A 24,254-nucleotide genomic window follows, 5' to 3' on the forward strand; every position below is an offset into this window, starting at 1 on the left:
TCAAATCTTGCGACCATGCCAACAGGATATTCTTATAAACTTTTCAATCGGATCCTCTAAAAAAAAATTCTGTATTGAAGGGGAAGAAGCGGCGGAGAAGGACGATCAACTCAATTTGCTCCAACAAATTCTCTTCCCATGCCTCGATGACTGCCATCACTGCCTGCTTGAATATGTAATCTTTGTCTATTGTAGAAGCAATTATTTATATAGATTGATTCTGGTTGCGGAATAATAGGAAATCACAGTTCTACAAAAAAAATTTCTATCAAATCTAATATATTTGATTGATTGCCAAAAAATTTACTAAATCTTCTAGCTTAATCTAATCTAACATCTTATTTGTTAAGAAAAATAGTGATCAATCAAATCATTTCATAATTAATAAATTCGGTTGTACTGTTTATTAGTTATTAACAACCCTTATAAAAATTTTAGTACCTTTTCATTTCTTGTGATTTTTTTTTTCATATAAAAAACGATATAATAAAATGTTCATCCGAGTCTTACATGTTTAAGGATTATAATTAATTCCTTAATTGAAGATATTCTAATTTTTTTAGGAGTAGTTAATAGGGTTGAGTATTAAGTTAAAATCGAATCGAATTAAATTAATCAAAATTGAACCGAATCAAATTTTTTTAAACTAATTGAACTGATCAAATTTTGAAATAAAAATTAAATAAATCGAACCGATAAAATATCGATTAATTTAATTTTTGACCGAATTAATTGAAATAACTAAATTTTTTAAATATTATAAAAAATTTATCAATTAGTTAGGGATATGATTTCTAAGTTTACTAACTTGAAAATTTATAAATTATTTTTTATTTTGATTAATTCAATTTATTCGGTTTAATCGAATAAGAAATTTTAAAATCAAAATTGAACCGAATTAATCTAATTTAAAAAAAAATAATCAAAATTTTAAAATAATTAAACTGAATTAAAATTAGAATTTAATTTTAATTTAAATAATTTAATTAAAATTTTACTCACCTTCCCGTGGTTAATGGTAAATGTCCTTTCACTCACATAAATAATAAAATTTCATTGAATAGGAATGAATTTGATGAAGACTAATATATTTTATTTGTGAATTTTAAATTTTCAAAAAAAAGTTTATTTTTGACCTAAAAGATAGTTGAGATTTTGTTGCAGCAAACAAACTGTTTTGATGTTCAAATAATACTTAAATATATGTTTAGTCACAAGTAATAAAAAACTTTCGGATAAAAATGAAAAGCACGCCTATTTTAATTTTTTTATTAAAAAAATCTTATTTCACTATTCTGTAATATATATTTATCTAAAATATCCTCTAATATTATTTTATATTATTATTTTTCATCTAATTTTTATATTATAATAATTATAATTTCATAATTATTACAATACAATTTAACTCACTGTTGTATCAGTTAAAATCATAATTGTTTATAGTTGTTGGAGTTACGAATTTTTAACTGTTGTAATTATAAATAGTATAGTAGTGAAGAATATTTATGTTATTTTATGAGAAATTGATAGGGTGAGGTGTCTAGATGTTTTTTTTAACTTTATACCCAAAAGATTTTGATATTATTATGGTAGGTTTCTTTGATATTTTAAATATTTGTTTCCACTTTCCATGTTACATCACCACTCAATGAATAATCTAATTTAATCTTGTGAAATAAATATAATAAAAAAATCTGGTGTCCTCCCATATTCAGTTGATAATAACATTTTGATTATTTTAAAGTTGTTTTCTCTCTACAGAACAGCACTCAGAAATAGATTCCTATTTTTTGATAGTGTTTTATTATTATTTTTTTCTTTATCATAAACTTCACATTTATTGGAAAAATTATTTTTCTTATCAAATGTAAATTTAATAAATTAAGATAAAGAAAAGTATAATTGACGTATGACTTCAGTTTAACGAGTCTGTTTCACAATGAGATTCTAAAAATAAAGGGCTATTAATTTTTTTTTATCAAAATATTTAATTATTTAATTAATTCATTAAAAAGAATTAAAATCACATTATTTTTTTATTTTTTTAATTACGTAAGTATTTTTTTAAAAAGATATCTGATTTCATAGAAATTTTTAATCAACCATTTAAATAAAAATAAAAATACACGATTATCCTATCAAAAAGGACGCCAATAACTTAGATTTATCATCCCGTTTAAGACAAATCTCTATAGAATCATGATTAAAATCACATCATTGACTTGATGCAGATGTGACCTCGGTTTTATCTCGATCAAAAACATATGGCTGCAGTTCATTCTCATGTGGGGACAAAAGAAAATTATTCAAATATCAGCTTAACGAGTGCTCGCAGATATTCTAGAAAAGTTTATAAAAGTTTTAAATTAAGGGAAAAAAGCAAAAAAAAATTAATTGCAAATATTTTTTGTTTTGTTCTTGGACATAAATCAAAAGGGAATCCTTCCATTTTTGTCCAATTTAAATGAAAATAAAATAAGATGAATTGAATTGAATAGAATTAAATCCTTTTGTCCTTTTTCATTATTTTTATTATATTTTTATTTCCTATATCTGCCCAACAAAATAAATATCAACATAATGTTTTTTTAATTAGTTAAAAAGTGTTTTGCTCATAATTCTGTATGATATTGGAGTTATTTTTGACTAAAATAGCTTTATCTTATTTTAATTTTTTTAAATATGCTAATTAAGGAAAAAAAGAAAGGAAAGAAAACATAACAAAAAAATTTTAATTCAAAAATTAAAATGTAATTATCATTATATATATATTTTTATTAAAATTATTGAAAAACAAGTCACAACAGCTACAGATGCCGAAGCTTTTTATTTCCATAATTTCTTCTGCTTTAAAATTTTTAAAACTTCGTATTATTTTTGGCGATCACCACGTCAGCCGACATCCTCCATGTCAGATTCTCCTGGTCACGTGCACTAGCCATACCAGGGAACATCCGTTGCGCCAGCCTAAAGCTCACTCATCGTCCTCCTATTGGCTTTTCGAGATATAAGTCTGTCCGAACCCATTCAGCAAATCCCGCGATCCCAAACCGTTGCCTCTCCACAGCTCGCGGATTCCGCTGCAGTTAATTATATGCAAATGCGCATGTGGGGCCCACTCATTAATGGCCTTATCAATGTCTTAAATGAAAAAAAAACTTCATAATAACTTAGCTTATCTGTCGTACGCATATGCCGATTCGCTTATCAATTTGATAAGCCACTGTGGTTATCAACTCGTCTTTCCTTTGCCTTTAAATACGACTCTGCTGCGTCGACAGTGGATATAGATTGCTTATTTCTTCTTTTCCCCTTCTTTTTCTTGCCGGTTAAGGAGCGGGCTTGCCGTCTAAATTATTGGTGGTCTTCGCTTTGCTTGCTCGGATCGATCGTCGTCGCCGCCGTCGCCCTGTAGCTTCTTCGACTCGGAGGTGAGCTCGGATCGTCGCCGGCTTCTTTCCGCCTTTTTAGCGTTAGAATCGTCGCGTGAAAGTCTCAGCTTTCATTTCTTCTGCCCGCACAATTTCCCCCTTTCCTCTTCTTTCCTTCTTTGACCCTTATTTGCTCTCCTTCATCCTCAATTGGAATTTTTTTGGAGTGCTTCCGCCGTTCTGCGGGAACCCTAGACGTCGGGTGGTTCTCTCCGTTGTGAATGAAGGGTTTTGGTGGTGTATGTTTGTTCCTCGGTCATTCTCGCTTCTCGTTCCACTTTTGACCTGTTGAGATGGTCCACTCTGACTTCCGTCTTGAATTGGACCGTTGGATTATCTCCGAAGCTGGATCTTTTTTGTGTTTTATGGCGTTGTTGAGTAGATCTGATTGTTTTGTTTGGTTTTTTTATGTTATGATTAGGGTTTGGAGGAAGAGGTTGGTGGAACGCGATGTCGTCACTCAGTAGAGAGCTGGTGTTTCTGATCCTGCAGTTCCTCGACGAGGAGAAGTTCAAGGAAACAGTTCACAAGTTGGTTTCGTTTTAAAAAAAATTCTGTTATTTGGTTGTTTGAGTAGCCTTTCTGTGTGCCATTGCGTGACTTCTTTTCAATCTTTGTGCGGTTTTTGGGTGCAGGCTTGAACAAGAGTCTGGCTTCTATTTCAATATGAAGTATTTTGAGGATGAGGTGCACAATGGGAATTGGGATAATGTAGAGAAATATCTTTCTGGCTTCACTAAGGTTGACGACAATCGATACTCCATGAAGATTTTCTTCGAAATACGGAAGCAAAAGTATCTCGAAGCATTGGACAAGTAGGCTCCGGTTTTTGTTATTTTGATTTGATATTTCTGAGAAATTAATCTCCAAACTTATTTTTCCTTCCTAGACATGACCGGTCTAAGGCAGTTGAAATCCTTGTGAAAGATTTGAAGGTCTTTGCCTCATTTAATGAGGAACTATTTAAGGAAATTACTCAGCTTCTGACTCTAGAGAACTTCAGGTTTGAACTTTTGAACTTTTATATTCAACTAGCGTAAACTACTACTGAGACTTTCTCGTTTCTAATGTGCTAAACATATTTTTCAGGGAAAATGAGCAACTTTCAAAGTATGGGGATACAAAATCAGCAAGGGCAATCATGCTTGTTGAACTCAAGAAGCTAATTGAAGCAAATCCCCTCTTCCGAGATAAACTACAGTTCCCAAACCTAAAAAATTCTCGGTTGCGCACCTTAATTAACCAGAGGTATGAATCCTCAATTTGGTCAATCTCAAAGTGCTTCATCTTCATGTCGATAAGTTTGTTATATCTATTAACAATTTAGGAAGTACTATTTACAATCTTAAAAGTACTCTAATGATTAATTCTCTCCAGAGTATTGTAATCTTAACATGTTGGATTCCAAGTCTTTCCTAAATGTAATTTTAGGGTTTTGATTATGTTCACTCGGTATCTTTGGAGTTTGGATGCCTTTTCAGAGCAATTTGCAACTATACATAGTTTTCTTTGTGCTTCTCAATGGATGCCACTTGTCACATCAAAACAAAAATGTTAAGTATGTTATAAATCCTCCTATTTGTAAATTGAAGTTTTCCAGCTTTTGGAATTGGAGAAGTTGTAAAAATTTGGTAGGAAAATGTCTCAAGTGCCACCTAATTCTGTGTTTGTCATTTTCATCATTACCTGGGTCTGCAGAAATCGACATAAGAATGTTTGGTGTATGTGCCATTATGTACAAGAAAATGAGTGTACATGTTCCTTATGATTTATTTCTATGTACATGTTTAAATAATTCAAAATATATTATGAATATGACAGTTATTTTAACTTCTAATCTCTTAGAAGCTTCTCCATTATCAAATACAGTAATTTATCGAAGAGTGACATGGTTAATTACTTGATGAGACTTCTAGATAATAAATGTTGGTCCTGGTAGAAAACACTAGGAAATCATGAACATGAGCTTGATATGGTGCATTTAAGAGAGTTTTTGGTTTCCAGTCGCTTGTTGTGTTGGTTTTAACTTTCAACTCTGGAGTATCGGGTATGTGTTGATGAGTATTTGATTCACTAATAATTTGTGATTGGCAGTTTAAATTGGCAGCATCAGCTGTGCAAAAATCCTAGGCCAAATCCAGATATAAAAACCCTTTTTGTTGATCATTCATGTGGGCAACCAAATGGTGCTCTTGCTCCATCACCAGTAAACAATCCACTGCTTGGAACCATGCCTAAAGCAGGAAGTTTTCCTCAATTGGGTGCTCATGGGGTAATTTTCCTATGTTTATTATAAGTGCTATTTGTTATGAGAATTATGTTTTATTACTGGCATGTTTCTCTCCAGCCTTTTCAACCTGCTCCAGCACCTGTTCCTACACCTCTTGCTGGTTGGATGTCTAATCCTTCAGCTGTAACCCATCCAGCTGTCTCTGGTGGACCTATTGGCCTCAATGCACCTACAAATCCTGGTAGTGTGTTGCACTGTGATTGCTAGTGCCTGAAGATTATTGGTGATAACTTAAGAAATGCTTTGTTCTTGAATGCAGTTGCAATTTTAAAGCATCCAAGGACACCTCCAACTGCCAACCCTCCTATTGACTATGCGTCTGCAGATTCTGACCATGTATCGAAAAGAACAAGGCCCCTTGGGATATCTGACGAGGTCTGCTCAATGTTTCTGTTCTATGAAAATTTCCTTTTTGGTTCTGGACCTGTGATAGATTCTGTTGGTTGTTTGGTGATCCTTTCTCTAATTGTGGACTACATGATTCAGGTAAATCTGCCTGTCAATATATTGCCAGTTTCCTATGCTCAGAACCATAACCAGGCTACGTTTTCGCTGGAGGACTTGCCCAAAACAGTTATGCGAACACTGAGCCAAGGATCAAACCCTATGAGCATGGATTTTCATCCAATCCAGCAAACTATTCTTCTCGGTATTTCTTTTCAGTAAATTACTGATTCCATGCTTATTTTCTTTTGAGGCTTTAGCACTTAATGTTCATTGCTTTTTGATGTGGGTTCTTTTGGTTGGCATATCATAGTCGGTACAAATGTTGGTGAGATTGCATTATGGGATGTTGGCGCTAGGGAGAGATTAATTCTTAAAAACTTCAAGGTTTGGGAGCTTGGTACTTGCTCCATGTCCCTGCAGGTCTGATTTCGCTTCATTGATGTTATGAATTGCTGTTTGGTTTTGTTTCTCATGTTATTTTCTTTGTTCTTTTTAACATCTCTGTGCTTCCCAGGCTTCTTTGGTTAAGGATCCTGCTGTGTCAGTTAATCGCATCATATGGAGTCCTGATGGCGCCTTGTTTGGTAAGCTAATTTTGTACAGAAAAACAAATAAGACTTGATAATGCTTATCGTAATATCTCTAAGTTATTGTGTAGGTGTTGCTTACTCAAGGCACATTGTTCAAATATATTCTTACCATGGTGGTGATGATATTAGACAGCACTTGGAGGTTTGAAGACCATTAGATGCATTTTTTAAATTAATTGTTTGCTCCATTTAGCCTTATTTGTGACTTTTGATATCCCAATAACAGATTGATGCTCATGTTGGTGGTGTCAATGATATTGCATTTGCTCATCCCAATAAGCAGCTTGCTATAATCACCTGTGGAGATGACAAAACAATTAGGGTGGGTATAGAACTCTGAATTTATGCACTATTTTTTTTTTCTTTCTTGATGCTTTTATCTAAGTTTGTGGTACATTAGGTGTGGGATGCAACTAGTGGTACAAAACAGTACACCTTTGAAGGTCACGAGGCACCTGTTTACTCTGTTTGTCCACATCATAAAGAAAACATTCAGGTGGTTAAATTGTTTAGGCTTTAATTTTCTGTCAAATTGATCTTAACTCTGGAATGGCTTATTGTCTTTAGCTTTTTTCCTTGTTGAATTTTCAAGGATTGTTATTTTCTTCTTTGACTTGCAGTTCATCTTTTCAACAGCATTGGATGGAAAAATAAAGGCATGGTTGTATGACAATTTGGGATCCAGGGTGGATTATGATGCTCCAGGACACTGGTGCACTACAATGGCTTATAGTGCAGATGGTTCAAGGTACATTTCCAAGTCTCTTGGGCCTTTTGGGACAAGCTAGCATGTATTGGTTCTATCTTCCTCACCATCTTGGTATTTCCTCATTTTTTTAGGCTCTTTTCATGTGGGACAAGTAAAGAAGGGGAGACATTCATTGTTGAGTGGAATGAAAGTGAAGGAGCTGTGAAGAGGACCTACCAAGGTTTCCGGAAACGTTCTTTGGGTGTTGTGCAATTTGATACTACTAGAAACCGGTTTCTGGCTGCTGGTGATGAATTTCTTATCAAATTCTGGGATATGGATAATATTAATCTTCTAACAACTGTTGATGCTGATGGTGGCCTACCTGTAATCTCTCTTCTTTTTTTGGCTTCTTATGATTAACTCTTAAAGAAGAAATCTTATGTATCAACTTTCAAATTAGGCAAGTCCAAGGATGAGATTCAACAAGGAAGGAACGCTATTGGCTGTTTCCACTCATGATAATGGTATTAAAATTTTGGCAAATGGTGATGGAATCCGCCTTTTGCGCACACTTGAAAACCGCTCCTTTGATGCTTCTAGGGCTGTTTCAGAGACTGCAACAAAGGTACCTTTATGTGAATTAAGGCTAACTACTTGTCTTATTGCATAAAATGAGATGAATTTGTTGATGTTTTTGTTTCCTGATACAGCCTATAGTAAACTCATTGTCTGCTGCTACTGTCGCAACTACTTCTGGAATAACTGATAGAACTGCCCCACCAATGGCAATAGCTGGAATGGTCTCTGAATTTTGATTTTCATTCTAAACTATAATATAAGATTTTATTTTTCTCTTCTATATTTTCATCTTGTACAATTTGCAAATTCCTGTTCTAACATTGTTTTGAAATTGATAGAATGGAGATGGCAGAAACATGGTTGATGTCAAACCAAGAATTGCTGATGAATCAATGGAAAAATCAAAGATCTGGAAGCTTACTGAAGTCAATGAACCAGCTCAATGCCGATCTTTAAGGCTCCCAGATAGTCTTAGGACAAGCAAGGTTAGATCTCTATAGCTTAGGATTTCATTTGTGAAACATTGTATGGTGCTTGTGGTGTATATTGAATGTGTATTCAGGCGAATATCATAAAAAACAAGAACATACTGTTCTATTTGATAATATATCAACACAAACGAATAGTTTGACATTCTTGTGGTTATAATATATGGACAATTGCACCAATGTGAAAGGTGCATATGACGTTGCTACTTAAACTTTGTTTTCTTCTTTTCATTTGTTATATTTTGCTAACAAGTATCCGATTAGACATAGGGTCAACATCATGAATCTTTTCTTGGGATCAAATGAGTAAATTTTCTGTTCAGTAATCCAGGATTTGTCTGCTGTTAGGCGGAGTTTTATCTTGTGGACCTACTATAGAATCACCAAATATTGTCAAAATACTTTAGTTTCTTTGTGGAACTGAAAACATCAACATTTATTCTTGAGAAGTCAACTAGGAAGTCAGGAAACTATGACCATATCTACTATTTGTTTCTGCTTGAGAAATATGTCCGGAAGAGAGTCTGGACATTTTTGAATTGTTTCACTGTCAATTATATTTTCTGTTGCTTTTCTCTGATTTGAGGGAAAGGTGTTTTGGTATCTATCTGCGCCATTTGTTTACATTCCATGCGCTTGGTGAAATAGTTGCTCAATTGAAGTGGCATATTAAATGAGATAATCTGATAGGCTAATAAAGCTAATATTGTTTTTATTTCTCATCTATTCTGACTACTCTAATAAACCTGTTAGATCAATTTCAGTCACCACTGAAGATTTAAGTGATTGGATACTAGGGAAGAAAGAACATTATTTGGAAGTCCTTACTTGAACATTATATTACAGATTTCAAGACTAATTTATACCAATTCTGGGGTTGCCATTTTGGCTTTAGCATCAAATGCAATTCATCTACTCTGGAAGTGGCCTCGTAATGAACGTCATTCAAGTGGAAAGGTGAAGATATGATAAATACTTCCACAGTACCATCTTTTCTATGTCACTACACAAAGTCTTCTCAGTTTGCCAATTATATGCTATCGCAGGCGACAACAGGTGTTGCTCCTCAGTTGTGGCAACCACCAAGTGGCATTTTGATGACTAATGAAATAACTGATACAAATCCCGAAGAAGCAGTCCACTGCTTTGCACTTTCAAAGAATGATTCTTATGTTATGTCAGCATCAGGAGGGAAGATATCCCTATTCAACATGATGACATTTAAGGTTAGCCATATATCATATAACAAAACACAGGTCATGTTATATTCTGGATTTGACAATTTTGTTCTTCATGGCAGACTATGACAACATTCATGGCACCTCCACCTGCAGCTACTTTTCTTGCATTTCATCCACAAGACAATAATATAATTGCTATAGGAATGGAAGATTCTACTATTCAGATCTATAATGTCCGAGTTGATGAGGTACTTTCCTATGGCAGCAGCATGCGATAGTTGTGTAATGAATTTTGTAACCTACAGAATTATTCTTATTCAGGTCAAGAGCAAAATTAGGGGCCACTCTAAGAGAATTACAGGTCTTGCCTTTTCAAGTGTTCTGAATGTGTTGGTGTCATCTGGAGCTGATGCGCAGGTTGTTCAGTGTTCTTGTCTGACTATAAATAAATAATAGTACATACTGCATACAATTTGGCAATTCTGAACTTGTGTTTGATAGGGTTTTAGTACAGCATAAAGGAGTTGGCATGCCATAGGCTTTCTTATCTTCAAATGTAAATGTTCCTTTTTTCCTTGCAGCTTTGTGTGTTTGGAACTGATGGATGGGAAAAACAGAGAAGCAGACTTCTGCAAATTCCTTCTGGGCGTACACCAGCAGCAATCTCAGACACGCGTGTTCAGTTCCATCAGGATCAGATACACTTCCTAGCAGTGCATGAGACCCATATTGCTTTATATGAAACTACTAAATTAGAAAGTGTGAAGCAGGTATTTGCATTACATTGTGAATTTTGCAATCATATAGGTCATGATACATTCAATAACAGCGAGCCTTTTTCTTTCAGTGGTCTCCTCGTGATGGTTCTGCACCCATTGCACATGCGACATTCTCTTGCGATAGTCAGTTGATATATGCTAGTTTCTTAGATGCCACAATATGTATCTTCAATGCCACCAATCTCACTCTACGATGTCGTATCCTTCCAGCTGCTTATCTTGTTGGAAATTCCAGGTATGTTGAAGAATCTATGCATGTTTTGTACCATTCAATCTCTCATCGGCAATTTGCACAATGGATACAAGGCTAGACATGAACCTTTGTGATAACCATTATCAAGAAGTAACTGAATGTGAACTTGCAGTTGTTGCTATAGTTCTTCAGCATCATATGAAAATTTGCTATTTATGTCAATAACCACATTGTAGATCAATATTTGCTTTCTCAATGCCTTTTTCTGTGGTCTATCACATATGTTTGTTGCACAATACTTAGACTGAAGTGTGCTACTTGAGATTTACAATGGAGGATTCATTTTTTTTTTCTTTTCGACAGCACGACTGTATATCCACTAGTGGTTGCTGCCCATCCATCAGAACCAAATCAATTTGCCTTGGGCATGACAGATGGTGGAGTATATGTATTAGAGCCACTAGAATCAGAAGGGAAATGGGGTGTAAATCCACCAGCTGAGAATGGGTCAGCAAGTAGTATGTCCATCACACCCCCTCCTGGAACCTCTAATTCAGATCAACCACAGAGGTGATGGAATCTATTAAAAGCACAAAATTTAACCCTTTTCCTCTAACAGGGTATGCACCAGTAACACTAACTTCCTACTTTAGTGTGTCTGCCCTTTGATTACATAACACTAACTTCTATTTTCCTGCTTTCATCTGCAGTGGTCTAGTTCTAAAAAGGAGTATTAGGGGGTAGGTCCTACGAGCAGCAGAGGGATTTCTGCAGTAGCTTTTCCTTTGTATGGTGTCTTTACTTGTACGTTGCAAAAGAAAGATTCAATGGCAGAATTGATTATGTTGTTTATGTAATGTAAAGGTTGTTTATGATATGGATCAGAACCCAGAAATCTGATGTATGCTTGAATTGCAATCTCTCCCAGGTAGCTATTGACTGACTTCAAAGTTAATGCTCATTGTTGATCTAAATTTATCAACTTGTTCAGGGAGAATATTGGTGGTGTTCTACTTATTGTACCGTGGGATCCGACATGGAGTTCATGCAAAACATGCGCGAGTATAGCAAATTGTTACCTGGCTTGATTTCTCAGACAAGTTGACACAATATGCACATAATGTAATCTTTTTTCTTTCAATTCTTACCTTACTTTCGGATTGCTTGTTAAATTAGCTTGATCATTCTCAGGAGCAAGCAATTAGGCCACTGTTAAAATAATTGATATTCTTTTACTCTTAATTTGTTGGGTTCCATGCCTTAGAAGAACCTGCAGAATTCCAGATCGCAAACACATTCTTTATGAAACAAATGAGTTATCTAAAATAAAAAAAAAACCAATAGCATTTGCACGATATTCGTGCCCTTTTTATTCCTTTGATATAAAAATGTATCTTGATTGTATGCTTGTATTATGAATATCCATGTATAACTAGATGTGAATGGTTGAATAGATTATCTTTTATTGTTAGAGGCACATAAAATAAACTATTAAACTAAATGTACAAGGCACGCTGAAGGAAATTGATTTGAAAATTGCATTAGAATATCACTTTTAACAATTCTTGATGAAGATTTAAAGTTATATGAGATTCAGAATTTAGGTAAACAGAAAAGGTAACACAAATTTGTTTCTTGTAAGAAGTTGTGCAGTTTCTATCGGCATTTGGAAAACTTGAAATTATTCTTCAATCATACAAGCTAGATCTTATGGTAAAAGTAAATTCATAATTATAATTTGTGGTGTATTGGGAAGAAACACTTAAGATGCAAACATCTTAACAAGCTAGATCTTATGTTTTTGTTGTCAAAATTATCCTCTCTAATTGACTGAAAATATCGATCATTCATTATGCACCTGAGTAATTAGGACATGCTAATGATGGCAAAATTGACATCTCATTAATCAATATCATTCCATGGGATCTTAGTCGATAATCTACCAGCAAATTTGGTAGCGTAGCCACAGATCTCATCTTGCTTCTCTAAGCACATCTTTTCTCATTCAACCGTAACAAGAAAATTGTGCATAAACATGAGCTTCATCAATGAACACAAACGTCAACATTGCGATTCACAACCTAGAAGAATCAAACTGCAAGCATGCATCGACAACAAACTCAACACGGCCAAGGGCTTTTTGTACATCAAGCATCCTCGTACTTGGAAAAGCATGCTTAGGTACACTAACGTGTTAGTGTTTTTCATGAGATCCAGCGAAAAACCTTGACAAAGTGGCGGACTCAAAACATTAAATCGTCCGGAGGAACAAGGCAGAGGTCGAGGAACACAAACTTAAGATGAAAACCTGAAATCCAACATTAATTCTACCGACACAGTTAAGTCAACAATAGTTAATGATCTTGAAACCAAACTCAAACCCAGTTGTAAACAAAAAGCCAAGCAAACTCCACTATAACTGTGTTTGTCACAACCAGAAGGGTCTCCAGTCAAATCTCTCCCAACCCATCACCTCATGAGACGATACCATCATTGAGCGATAGTGCAGCCAGCTGATCGGCTGGTGCATTGCCCTGCTGCTGTGCGACGCTCCTCAGAACTTCCATTGCTTCTGCAACTTTTGCTCTCAGAGCATCCGGAGATTCCAGAAGGTGCAGCACCTCAGTTTGGTCCATTTCCAGTAGCATACCGGTAACTTTGGCAGCGTGATCACGTTCAATGCTCTCCACAAGTGGATACAAGTTCTCGCCAAGCATCTGTATGTGACCAATAAATAACAGTAGCATATTCTTTCATGGAACTTAATTAAATTACATAAGAACACAACTGAGTTTGAAACAGACTGAAACAGTATGGTAAATATTAGCATAAAAGTCACATTGTAAGTTCCAACATCTACTATGTCAGAACAGAGTTGTCATGAATTGAAAAGGCTTACCATCCTTTGATGCTCAGGAGCAGCATTTGCAAGAGCAGAAGCCAATGTTCCAATGGGAGCAGGTTGTGACAAACCAACATCTCGCATAGGCAGACCTCCCATGTCATAAGGTGAGAGCATGCCGCCAACAACACCAGGCATAGGAACATCAGGCATATTGCGACCTGTTGGATAACGTTGAACTCGTCCCCTTGGAAGCATCTGGCAGGTCAATATTGGAGTCAAAAGATTTTAATGCAAACCATAAGAAATGCTGTAGCGCACATATCAGCTAGCTTAGTGCTGCAAGTATATGTTCATTATGTGAGTATGTATTTGAGCTCGACTGAAGTGGAAACATTTAACAATGTCTATTTCGCATTCTTCCAGTTATTTAGGATTTCCACTAAATCATCAAGTCAGATTAAGAAACTAATTTCCTTGCTTTGCATTACTTCCCAAAACAATATGATCAGTGAACTCTATTTTACATTCCTTAATGAACAAAAAATTTCAAGTTGTCAAAGCTTGGAATTTCAATTCCTGAAGCCTTTAGATTATTTACTGACCTGTTGCTGCATTAAGGGCATTGGCTGCTGAGTTTGTTGCACTGGTCCTGCTCCAGTACGTCTGCCACCAGGACGGTGCACCTGCTGACCATGTTGGACAAGGGGCACAAAGAAATTGGGCATATGTGCTCCTGCAGGCCGCATTCCAGGTATAAGTTGTTGCTGGAAACCGAATCCAGGCTGTAAACAAAACCATCATGTTAATATTTACATTAATAAAATGAAATGTCCCATACTACAAGATTATATATCAAAAATACCATAAGCAATAATATGATTCAAGCATTACAGTCATACTTCCACAAACACAATATTAAGTTCAGACCCATCCAATAGGAAGTGTACATCTCTACAATCTTTTTTCCCATTAAGGACTCACATCTCCAAGATCACTAAAATAACTTGTAACAAACATCATTCGGTGACAGGGCTTGAAAAGGATAAGGATAAAACAGCACTTGGAAAATTTTAAGGAACAAAATGCAAATACGAGACAACAATATGTTTAGAGTGTTACTTTCATAACAGTACATCACTGCAACTACAAATAAAAATAAGGCAAAATTACCAAAGTGTTCCCTTGGGTTTCATTTTTTCCTAGCAAGTGCTCCTGCACTTGGTTTTTGCCCGCGCTCCATCCACATCTGAAAAAAACAAGTGTACTCTTAAACCACCCTAAACATGTCAGCTGTCTGACAAATAAAAATCTGACAAGCCGTTCGCCAAGCCCCGTCAATAACTACTATTCTCGAAAACCCTTGCAGATCTAACTGCCAACAGATGAGATTCTCTCAGGCCCACAATTAGTTTAAATTGGGCCAATCTACAAGGGAACCACCTTGAAAGCACAAAATTTGTCAGATGTTAGTGTCAAATATTTTAGAATTTAGAATTTTAGTTCATCAAAAATGTTTTTTCAAAAATGATCACTCTATTATCCTCTGTTATTTTCATTGAAGCGTCTAAAGTAAAAATGATATCTTTGCTATGTTTTCAGGAGCCTTTGTAGTGATTATATTCTCTAATTTTTAGTGTTTTGAGTCCTAAAGGTCATCTAGCAGTTTTATCCAAAGCTGCTAGAAAGCAATAAGTTAGTCAAATTTCAAAAAAAGATTTCTGTTATGTTCTATAAAGACTTTGAAATCATTCTGTGCTCTTACTTTAACTATTTGAGTCTTTGAAGGCCATCTACCAGTGTTGGAAATTTCAAATCCCTTTGTTGTAATGCCTGAAACCTATGGAGTTATTCTATATGCTCATTTATGTTATTTGAACTAGATAAATCTAAAGAAGTTAAATTTTAAAAAAATGAGTAATTTATTAACTCATAAGAGCCTTCAAAGTCATTCTATGTTCTCATTTCTGTTCTATTGTTTGAGTCCTAGAAGATTATCTAACATTTTTAGTCAAATTTGTTATATGGACCTATACTCATTTTGCTTTAATTTTTGTTGTTTAACCCTAGATGAATCTGAACTAGCCAAATCACATTTAAAAAATAATACCTCCATCGTGTTCCTAGAAGCCTTAAGTTATTGTACGCACTAATTTTTGTTGTTTGTGTCCTATAAGATAATCTAACAGTTTGTACAAAATCTTCTAGATAAACCTAAATTGCCTGATTAATTTTTTTTTTGTTGTGTTCTCTAAACCTCTGCAGTCATTTTATGCTTTCATTTCTGTCATTTGATTCCTAAAGATTTTAGAATCATTTCATGCCACATTCATGTTGTTTAACTCTTATAAGGTTATCTAACAAGTTTGCATGAACCCCAATTGGTCAATCTTAAAAAATGATCCTTTTGTTGGGTTCTCTGGAGCCTTTGAGGAACTCAACTGAAAAAGATCAATCTTGAAATTTGAAAAGTTTAGCCAATCTGACAAGTTTGATCGAAACTACTACAAGATGATCTTGTGGTACTCAAACAGTACGAATGACAGCATGGGATGACACTATAGACAACATATGACTCATTTATAAAATTTAGTCAATATCACTAAGATAACCTAAAGTGGTCAAAATTAGAAAATAAAGAAACAACAAAGTGTTCACTTGTGAAATTTGACAAATTTGGTCAAACTACTAGATGGACCTAAATAACTCATACAAAAAAAAAGGCACATTGAGAATTTGGAAAGTACAGGGAACACAACTATTAGCTTATTTTGGAACAAATTTAGATTCATACAGTAAGTTTGTTCAACACTGCTACATGATGGTCTTCTAGTGCTCTAATACCAGAAGAGAGCACAATATCAATTCAATTGCTCTATCAAATAATATATTAAGGTCGTCAACAAATTACAAAGGGAGAAATTGAAAATGACATTTAAACCAAAAAAACATGTTTCTAAATAAATGACAATAAGCATGAATACAAAAAATCAAAGAAAAAAAATGAAATCACAAATCCATGGAGAAAAATAATAGTGTTGATCGGATAAAAAAAAGGAGAGAAGTCCATTGACGGCTAGGAGATAAAAAAAAGTTCAAAATTTAAGCTAGGATTTGTGAAAAGATATATTATTTTGAGGGGATTACAAGGCTACAACAATATTAAGTAAACGAGCTCAACCGGGCAAGTTAAGGAAACTAGTGAATTTAGGTTGGTTTAAAGGGAACTTAGGGCTTTTCACATGCGGGTGGTGCATACTTTGGGAAAATACAAAACATAGGACACCCAATGGGATAAAATGAAACCTAAAGCACCCTTAGAATTTTTGCCATTAAAATTTATATCCTTCCAATATCAAGGTACGTCTACAATGTCCTTCCCCTCAAGGCCTCATATGCCATCAAGACAACAAATATCTCCACACAAACCATTGAATCAGTGACAGTAATTTAATTTCATATATAAAGGGGGAAAGTTGATTGAAGTAAATTGTTTCCACAGAACAAACACTTTTTCCCAACTTTTCATTAAAGAGCACCTCCTAGAACAAAGAAAAACATTAGTTGTCCATCAAGCATAAAAAAAAAGATCCATTATGGAGTTCTATTACAGACCATTGAGTAACATATACGTACCAGGCTGTGTAGAGAGTTTGAAACTTTGACCAAATATAAACTTTAAATTGACATTAAAACACATGAACATCTAAAAGAGTCCCACCACTAATCTTGAGCATTACCACATATAACATCACAAAAGATAATGATGATATTTATCACAAATTTTTAAGTAGTGTTGCGTTATGCAACTGTGGGAAAAAACAGAGGTATCTAATTCTTGATATAGTAGATATGGAAGAACAAAAAGCAAGTAAAAAATTTGAATTACATAACAGTAGTTATAGTTACCTGTGGTGGCATAAGGGCAGGAGGTGCTTGACCGTAAAATATTTGCTGCCCAAGACCAGGAGCACCAGGAGGGTACATGGGGACACGCTGACCAACAGTAGGAGTCATTGCTACAGGTCGTATTTGTGAAAACTGTGCCTGTAAATTAGACAACATGAAAAGCATGTATAGTCCAGTGTAAGACAACACGTGAGCAACAGCAAGTATATTGCTCAAAGAGCATCGCATTTAGTAAAATTAGCAAGTCAGATAAATCCCTGGAAATAATGGAACACTATTAGGATGGATACCAAGCTCAGAGAACAAAATAAGCGTTTTAAAATAAAAAAAGCAAAAATTGCTTAATGCATAACTGAAAATATAAAATAAAGATTTCCTCCACCTAGTATTTTGCCTCTAATAAGGATGATACGAAAATTCACATAATTTTCTAGCAGTGCCAATTCTAATGGTTTTAGTTATAATCCTCACAAAAAACCTAAAAGAAGTTATGAGGATGAAAGGACCACAAGAATAATATGAAGTCAAGTCAAGGACCATGGTAAATTAGAATCTATGGCACCATGTTCAGACATTTGTCAACAAGAATTCATAGAGTTCATAATACCTGCAGCCTAGCTCTTCTGTCTTCTTTACGCTGTGCAAGTGCAACATAGAGAGGCTTCCCGCAGACCATCTTTCCATTCATATCTGCAAGCTGTATAAAAAACAAAGCAACCAAATTTTATAACTATCATATTTGTTAGGTACTGAGATAGAGAATGTGGGAAACATAAAGATCTTACTGCATGAGATGCCTCTTCTGGAGTTGAGAAAGCCACAAATCCAGAACCTTTACTTGCACCATTTGGTTCCCGCATAACCTATGATTCAATGATATATCAAATATGACAATGAGAAGGTCCTAACACATTAATAGGCACACAAATTTCCCAATAGAGATAGCACATAATACCTTGCAAGAAGTAATTGTACCAAAACCAGAAAACAAATCTCTCAGCTTATCATCTCCAATACTATCATCCAGGTTCTTTAGATATAAGTTGAGCCCTTGGTATTTGTCAACTGTTTCTTTTGCACTCTGGTCAAACTTTTCCTTTAGTTCTATTTCCCTTTCATATTTCTTCAGTGCCTTTCCAACATACCACTCTTTTTCATCAAATTTCTGTCCATTGAGTTCTTGAACTGCTTGAGCAGCAGCATCTGAATCCTCAAAATTTACAAAGCCAAAGCACCTTGATTTTTCCTCCCCATCCATCATAACAACAGCACTAGTAATTTTCCCATACTTGCCGAAGATAGTTTCGAGATCTTCCTTTGTAGTTGAGTCAGAGAGGTTTTTGACATAGACATTAGAAAATTTTGTCTTATCTAGAAGGTTTTCCCTTTCATGCTTCCGGAGGAATGGTCCAACAAAAACTAGTTTATCATTAACTAACATGCCATTTAACTTACTAATTGCAGTCTGTGCTGATTCTTCTTGATCAAATTGTACAAAACCATATCCTTTTGACTGACCAGATGCATCTGTAGCAACCTTGCATGAAAGAATATTTCCGAATGTCGAAAAGATCTCATGTAGTGTTTTGTTGGTTATTGTTTTATCTAGATTCTGACAAGTAAAAAAGAACATGTTAAAGATGTGCCCAAATGAGTAAATATATGGGAGAGCAAAATATTAACAAATTGTACACAATAAAGTAAAAAAAAAAAACAGAAATGGCACATTACTTTTATGAATATATTTGCTGCCCCACTTCGGCGGATGCTAGGGTCACGATTCAAATACATAATGCGAATAGGCTTATTGTTAAGAAGGGCAAAGTTCAGCACATTCATCGCCGTTGTAGCTATCAATAAAAAAATAAGAGTCAGATCAAACAGATTCACACTTCCGTTGAAATTTTGTGTATTAATTTAGGTCAAAAAAAGAAAGATAATGACCAATTCATAAATGAAAAATTCAGCTATCATTCAAACAAATTTCAAAATAGATGAAATCCTTCTAAAAAATAATTAAAAATGACCAACCAAAAGCAAATACATCATTGTAAAATTTGCATTTGAGAATTTGGGCTTCTTAGAAAAAATGCCAACAACTATGAATATCAATCTTAAAAGGGAATTCAGGAAAAGTTCAAGAACATCCGCACTAGAAAGTGTAAGATCAGTATGAGTTATCATCTCTTTTTTCGTAAACAACCCACTACAAAGATACTAAAACAAAAAATCTGTAGAAGTTTGCAACTTGTTAAGAAGTGCAAAAAATATCTTTGTTTATAACAAGTGCACATTCTGGAGTGGAATGAAATACTCTGGAGTGCACGTTCCAAATTTTAATCAAAGGAGGGTCTAAATTCAACTACACTGCCGCTAATTCAGATAGTAGGAACTTATCTAATGATGGCCTAATATCAATACCGATGTTTACCAATCTATCTGTTAATAATAAAACAGAACATGAAACCTGCTTCTCCTTTCGTTTTCCAAAAGTTTTGAATTTATATATGGCAATGTATCCATTCCTTTTTTTCATCCCAGATTTCCAGCCTTATCAGTGAAGAGCACTCCATGCTCACAGCTTCAATTGGATAAAAACATCAGTATTGCTTTATGTTCCTCTCTCCATGTTCCTTTCAATTCCTCGGCTGAGCTTTATCGTGCTCCTCTTGCTATTTATCTTCTTCCTCACAATCTCGGACGTCAATCCCCACTCCACTCTGGTGAAGCTGCTGGCCAACTCCCTCTGCCTTCAATCTTACCTCACGCAAGCAGTCTCCTTCAGACCAAGCAACAGGCCCAAGGAACACAGCTTGCTGACAGAGCTAAAGAAGCAGAGGATGCCATTGTCCTACATCCCATGCAACACTCTATCAGATTGAACATTTACTGTCTAGTGTGTAGTGAGATCCTCCCCAAACCCCCAACTACACACAATCTCCACCACCCACCGAACACTCTCTCTCCATGTTCCACCATGCCAACCCAAGCTACAACATCATCAGAAAGTCAGTGTGGAGCACCACTGTGATTAATCCATTCTCAAGATCAACTATCATTGCTGGATCCCCACTGACTTGAGGACTGCTATAAAGCAGTCTGAAGAAGGGTCACCTAGTAGATAGAAGGTGATGATGAGTGATGCTCCAAGTGCCAAGGAGAATGAGCTCCATTGAAAAGATCAAGAGATAAAGATCCCTTTTCTCCATTTCCTTTTGCGCACTGGTAAATTCTTCTATTAGGGTGAAGCCCCAAAATCCACAGAAGATCAAGCAAAAGAGGTGCTCTATATGATCAATGGCAGTTTGAAGAAGAAAAATAACCTTGAGGAGCAAAAGTAGTGGTGCATCCACAGACAAAAAGTTGACATGGAACAGGGAGTTGGAGACCAATAAAGTTTGCACATTGAGATATAGGAAAATGAAGACAGCCTGCTTAAAGGATTGGAGTTGGCCCAGAAGGCTTCGTTGACAACTACTGGGAACAAAGAGCAATTGTTGATTGCATGTTGCATTGCAGTTATTATTTAATCAATTTAGCTACCAGGAACAAATGTGATTTAAAATTTTAATTTTTTTTCTTGTAAATATTTGATATTCAAGTGTGTTTTCCATTTAGCTTTCTGCATAGTTATTAAAGGCATTCGCCTGGCTGCGCCTAGGTGAGCCTCTTGCACTTGGGCAGTGACCTAGGTGCATTACTTGAAAGAAGCACACTTAAGCATGTGCCTTGTGAGAGCGAAAAGCACGCATGAGACATGATTTTTCTCTCCTCAGTGAAGCGAGCGAGACGTACATGTAAATCAAGCCTAAAAAAACTTTTTAAAACCTAGTCCATACCACCTCGGATTTGGTTCAATTTGGTTCAAAACCAAATCATTTAATTCAATAATTAAACGACCTCAGATTTGAACGAAATCAATTTTGTTTATTTCGTCTTCATAAAACGAAGTCCATCATTTTGTCTTTGTCCGATCCAATCAAATTTTATTTTTCTCTATCTAAAAATCTAATTCTCAAACTCGTTTTAAGTCTTTCGGAAAACTTGTATTGCATATGACCCAATAAGTTCCTGATTATATTGGTCATCCGTAATTAACTATTAATTACAAAACGATCATGAGTGACACCTAGTAGTACATCATGATCTTCAATTGACCTAAAAATCAACAATTGATCTAGAACATTTCTAAACCCTTCAGCAGCTACAATGAAACGTGTCTCATTCCTTTCACCGTCTTATACCCGCTTGGTTCAGAATATGATCTATGTGTGTCAGTCCTCGCTAGGCTGACTACATCACATCTAGCCCAAGCTAGCTTTCTTTTCCTGTGAATTCAAATTACTTGTACATATGTCCAAGAGTATTGTACTTTTGACATGTAACGTTTTGGTCAAAGACTTTTAGTAATAATTCTGACAAGCAATCGCAGGGTATACATCTCCTTTTCAAGGAGCGATGAATCCTCTATGGGCTAATCAAACACTTTCGGGCACTTCGACTTATACCCAATTATCCTAAGTTCACACTTACTCAAAAATGTTTATTTAAGATGTCAAAATATAAGCCTCCATGACTAAGGTGACTTAAATATCACAAGTCAAAGGAAATTCGCACTTAAACTGCACTAAGATTTTCATTGACATATGTATAGAATCATATGAAATCTTAAAGCAGATTACTCCAATGAACTAGTTACATTTAACTAGCATCTACATTTAACTCTCAACATCCAATTTCTTCACCCAGTGAGAAAAATTGTTTGGCAAACCAAAGAATTTAACACGTGCTAATCTCAACAGAATCGATGATGTCCGTACTCATCAATTCCTCGACTAATGATAATTTCAATACATTCATAATTGTACATGTAAAGATACTTACTAGTTGTAATCTAATCACAAATTCTCTTATGCTATGAATCGTATTGCGGACATTCAATAAATGAGTTTAAGATCCAATCAAACATATAAAAATATTAACTCAAATAGAAAATGTACACTGCACCGGGCTGATAGTGAATTACAATTTATCCAATAAATAGCATAACCGTAAAGCGACTATCTTATGACACCTCTCAAATCTAATAGTTTTATAGGTCAGCTACTTTACAGACATAGAGATAATAAAATTCTTCTGCAGAAATAGCGAAGTAGCATATCTCCCATATAAAAATGGGTCTCCATTTACCTTACCTACCATGATAATTTTAAAATCAGTAATTAGTCATCATTCATATTCCTTTCTGTTCTCATTTCATGTAGAACAAAAAACGTGACAATAACGTGTATCCTTCTCAGTTGGAATCTATGCTACAATTCAACACAAACAAAACGTGCACAGAATAGAGAAAATGGCATGACAAATAATAGCATTAGTAACAGAACTAAGAAGAATGGACATTATATTGAATATATCACAAAAGCGCATCAAGTACTCCTTAAACAAATAACCAAGCAAAGCAATTATGTGAAAACGAGCAAAAAGACAATTACACTCACCATCAGCAGGGTTGCTGTAGTTAACATAAGCATAGCCAAGCGATCGGCGAGTATCCACATCGCGGCACACCCGAACCGACACCACAGGACCGATCTGGCTGAACATATCGAACACCTGCGCGTCCGTCACGTTCGCCTGTAGGTCCCCCACGTACAGAGAAGTCGACGGGAACTGGTTCCCCCCGCCGGCGCCGCCGGTACTGACAGTTCCATTTGGCTGCTGCTGCTGCTGCTGCTGCGTAGCCTGCGCCATCGCTCACGCCAAAAATACGACTTTCTCTTTCCGATCACAGACGACCGATATAAACAGATAGATTACAACAATCAAACCTTCCTCTTTAATTTTTTTGTTAGCTCTTTTCGTGGATAGGTAACGGAACAGGGACCGGGGTACCGAAAGAGGATTCTGCAACAATTAGGGTTTTTTCAGATTTTTTTGGGGAGATTTTGGGATAGAGGTGATCGAAATCGAAGCGAAGAACAAAAAAGACGAAGAGGAGGGTTTGGGAGGGGCAGCAACCCACTGCACCGCGTCGAGCCCTCGCTGCCCAGGCCGCGACTTTATCGCCGAGCGCTCGATGGAAAACCCTAGCACCACGCGGGCACGCCTGCGACTGCGAGGCGCTGACCGTCAGATGGACCCGGAACGCGAGACACAGGCCGTCGGATGCCGTAACGTGGATCGGGATGGGCCCTTCTAGTGCGAAGCAGTAGCGTAAGTGGAATTGCCAAACTTGGCGAGTAAGATTCGGTCTTGTTGACGTAGATTTGCCTAAATCTTGTTCCAACCAAAAGCGCGTTAAATTACACGTCGTCACTCTAATTATTTTAACAGTAAGAAATAAGTAATAAATAAACAAGTGTCTTTATTTTGTATTCGTGGCATATGGTAGAAAAAAAAATCAAATGTTTATGCAATCTTTTAAAATATTTTCATAAAATATTCTCAATTTGATATTTTATATCTTAATGACATTTTATTATTTTATTGATTATTGGAGCTATGTCTTTAAAATAGGACGGATATTTTATATTAAAATTTTTTGGAGCATAATTATTGATTATGATAGAATAGAATTATCAAAGTAGGTAAGGAGAATCTCAATGAAATAGAAATAATATCCTTTTTCATTGTGGTCAACTGTAACTTTTTAATTTATCTCCTAACAGATAATCATGCGACCAACTATGTAAGAATGTTAAAGTGATGAATTCCCTCTTTTACTTAAGCTAAAGAGTATTCAATTAAAATTAAATTGAATAGAATTAAATTAATCAAAATCAAATGGAATTGAAAGTAATTAAATTTTTTTAAATAAAATTAAAATAT

General features: G+C 35.3%; 2 protein-coding genes across 2 annotated transcripts; one reads left to right on the top strand and one right to left on the bottom strand.

Moving 5' to 3' along the window:
* Positions 1 to 3,310: 3,310 nt before the first annotated feature.
* LOC141843346 (protein TPR3-like) lies at positions 3,311 to 11,590 on the top strand. The gene is made up of 27 exons (XM_074731427.1): positions 3,311 to 3,434; positions 3,856 to 3,964; positions 4,070 to 4,249; positions 4,324 to 4,437; positions 4,524 to 4,682; positions 5,529 to 5,706; positions 5,782 to 5,905; positions 5,984 to 6,099; positions 6,211 to 6,373; positions 6,482 to 6,591; positions 6,686 to 6,755; positions 6,830 to 6,903; positions 6,988 to 7,083; positions 7,162 to 7,257; positions 7,382 to 7,509; positions 7,602 to 7,836; positions 7,913 to 8,077; positions 8,163 to 8,252; positions 8,370 to 8,516; positions 9,366 to 9,476; positions 9,566 to 9,745; positions 9,820 to 9,948; positions 10,022 to 10,117; positions 10,282 to 10,470; positions 10,548 to 10,714; positions 11,036 to 11,292; positions 11,383 to 11,590. Exons 2-26 carry the CDS (start codon positions 3,885 to 3,887, stop codon positions 11,244 to 11,246), a joined length of 3,408 nt encoding a protein of 1,135 aa, XP_074587528.1. The 5' UTR covers positions 3,311 to 3,434; positions 3,856 to 3,884; the 3' UTR covers positions 11,247 to 11,292; positions 11,383 to 11,590.
* Positions 11,591 to 12,967: 1,377 nt separating this feature from the next.
* On the bottom strand, positions 12,968 to 23,467 carry LOC141843218 (polyadenylate-binding protein 2-like). Its single transcript, XM_074731264.1, has 9 exons — positions 22,925 to 23,467; positions 19,155 to 19,273; positions 18,379 to 19,035; positions 18,209 to 18,286; positions 18,031 to 18,120; positions 17,424 to 17,561; positions 14,120 to 14,299; positions 13,572 to 13,772; positions 12,968 to 13,389 (listed from the first exon to the last, which is right to left on the bottom strand). The coding sequence occupies exons 1-9, from the start codon at positions 23,175 to 23,177 to the stop codon at positions 13,147 to 13,149; spliced, it is 1,959 nt and encodes a 652-aa protein (XP_074587365.1). The 5' UTR covers positions 23,178 to 23,467; the 3' UTR covers positions 12,968 to 13,146.
* Between the last annotated feature and the right edge of the window lie 787 nt (positions 23,468 to 24,254).

Source organism: Curcuma longa, chromosome 12 (assembly GCF_044706935.1).
Source record: "Curcuma longa cultivar G26 ecotype Majalengka, Jawa Barat chromosome 12, ITB_CL_G26_1.1, whole genome shotgun sequence".
NCBI lineage: Eukaryota > Viridiplantae > Streptophyta > Magnoliopsida > Zingiberales > Zingiberaceae > Curcuma > Curcuma longa.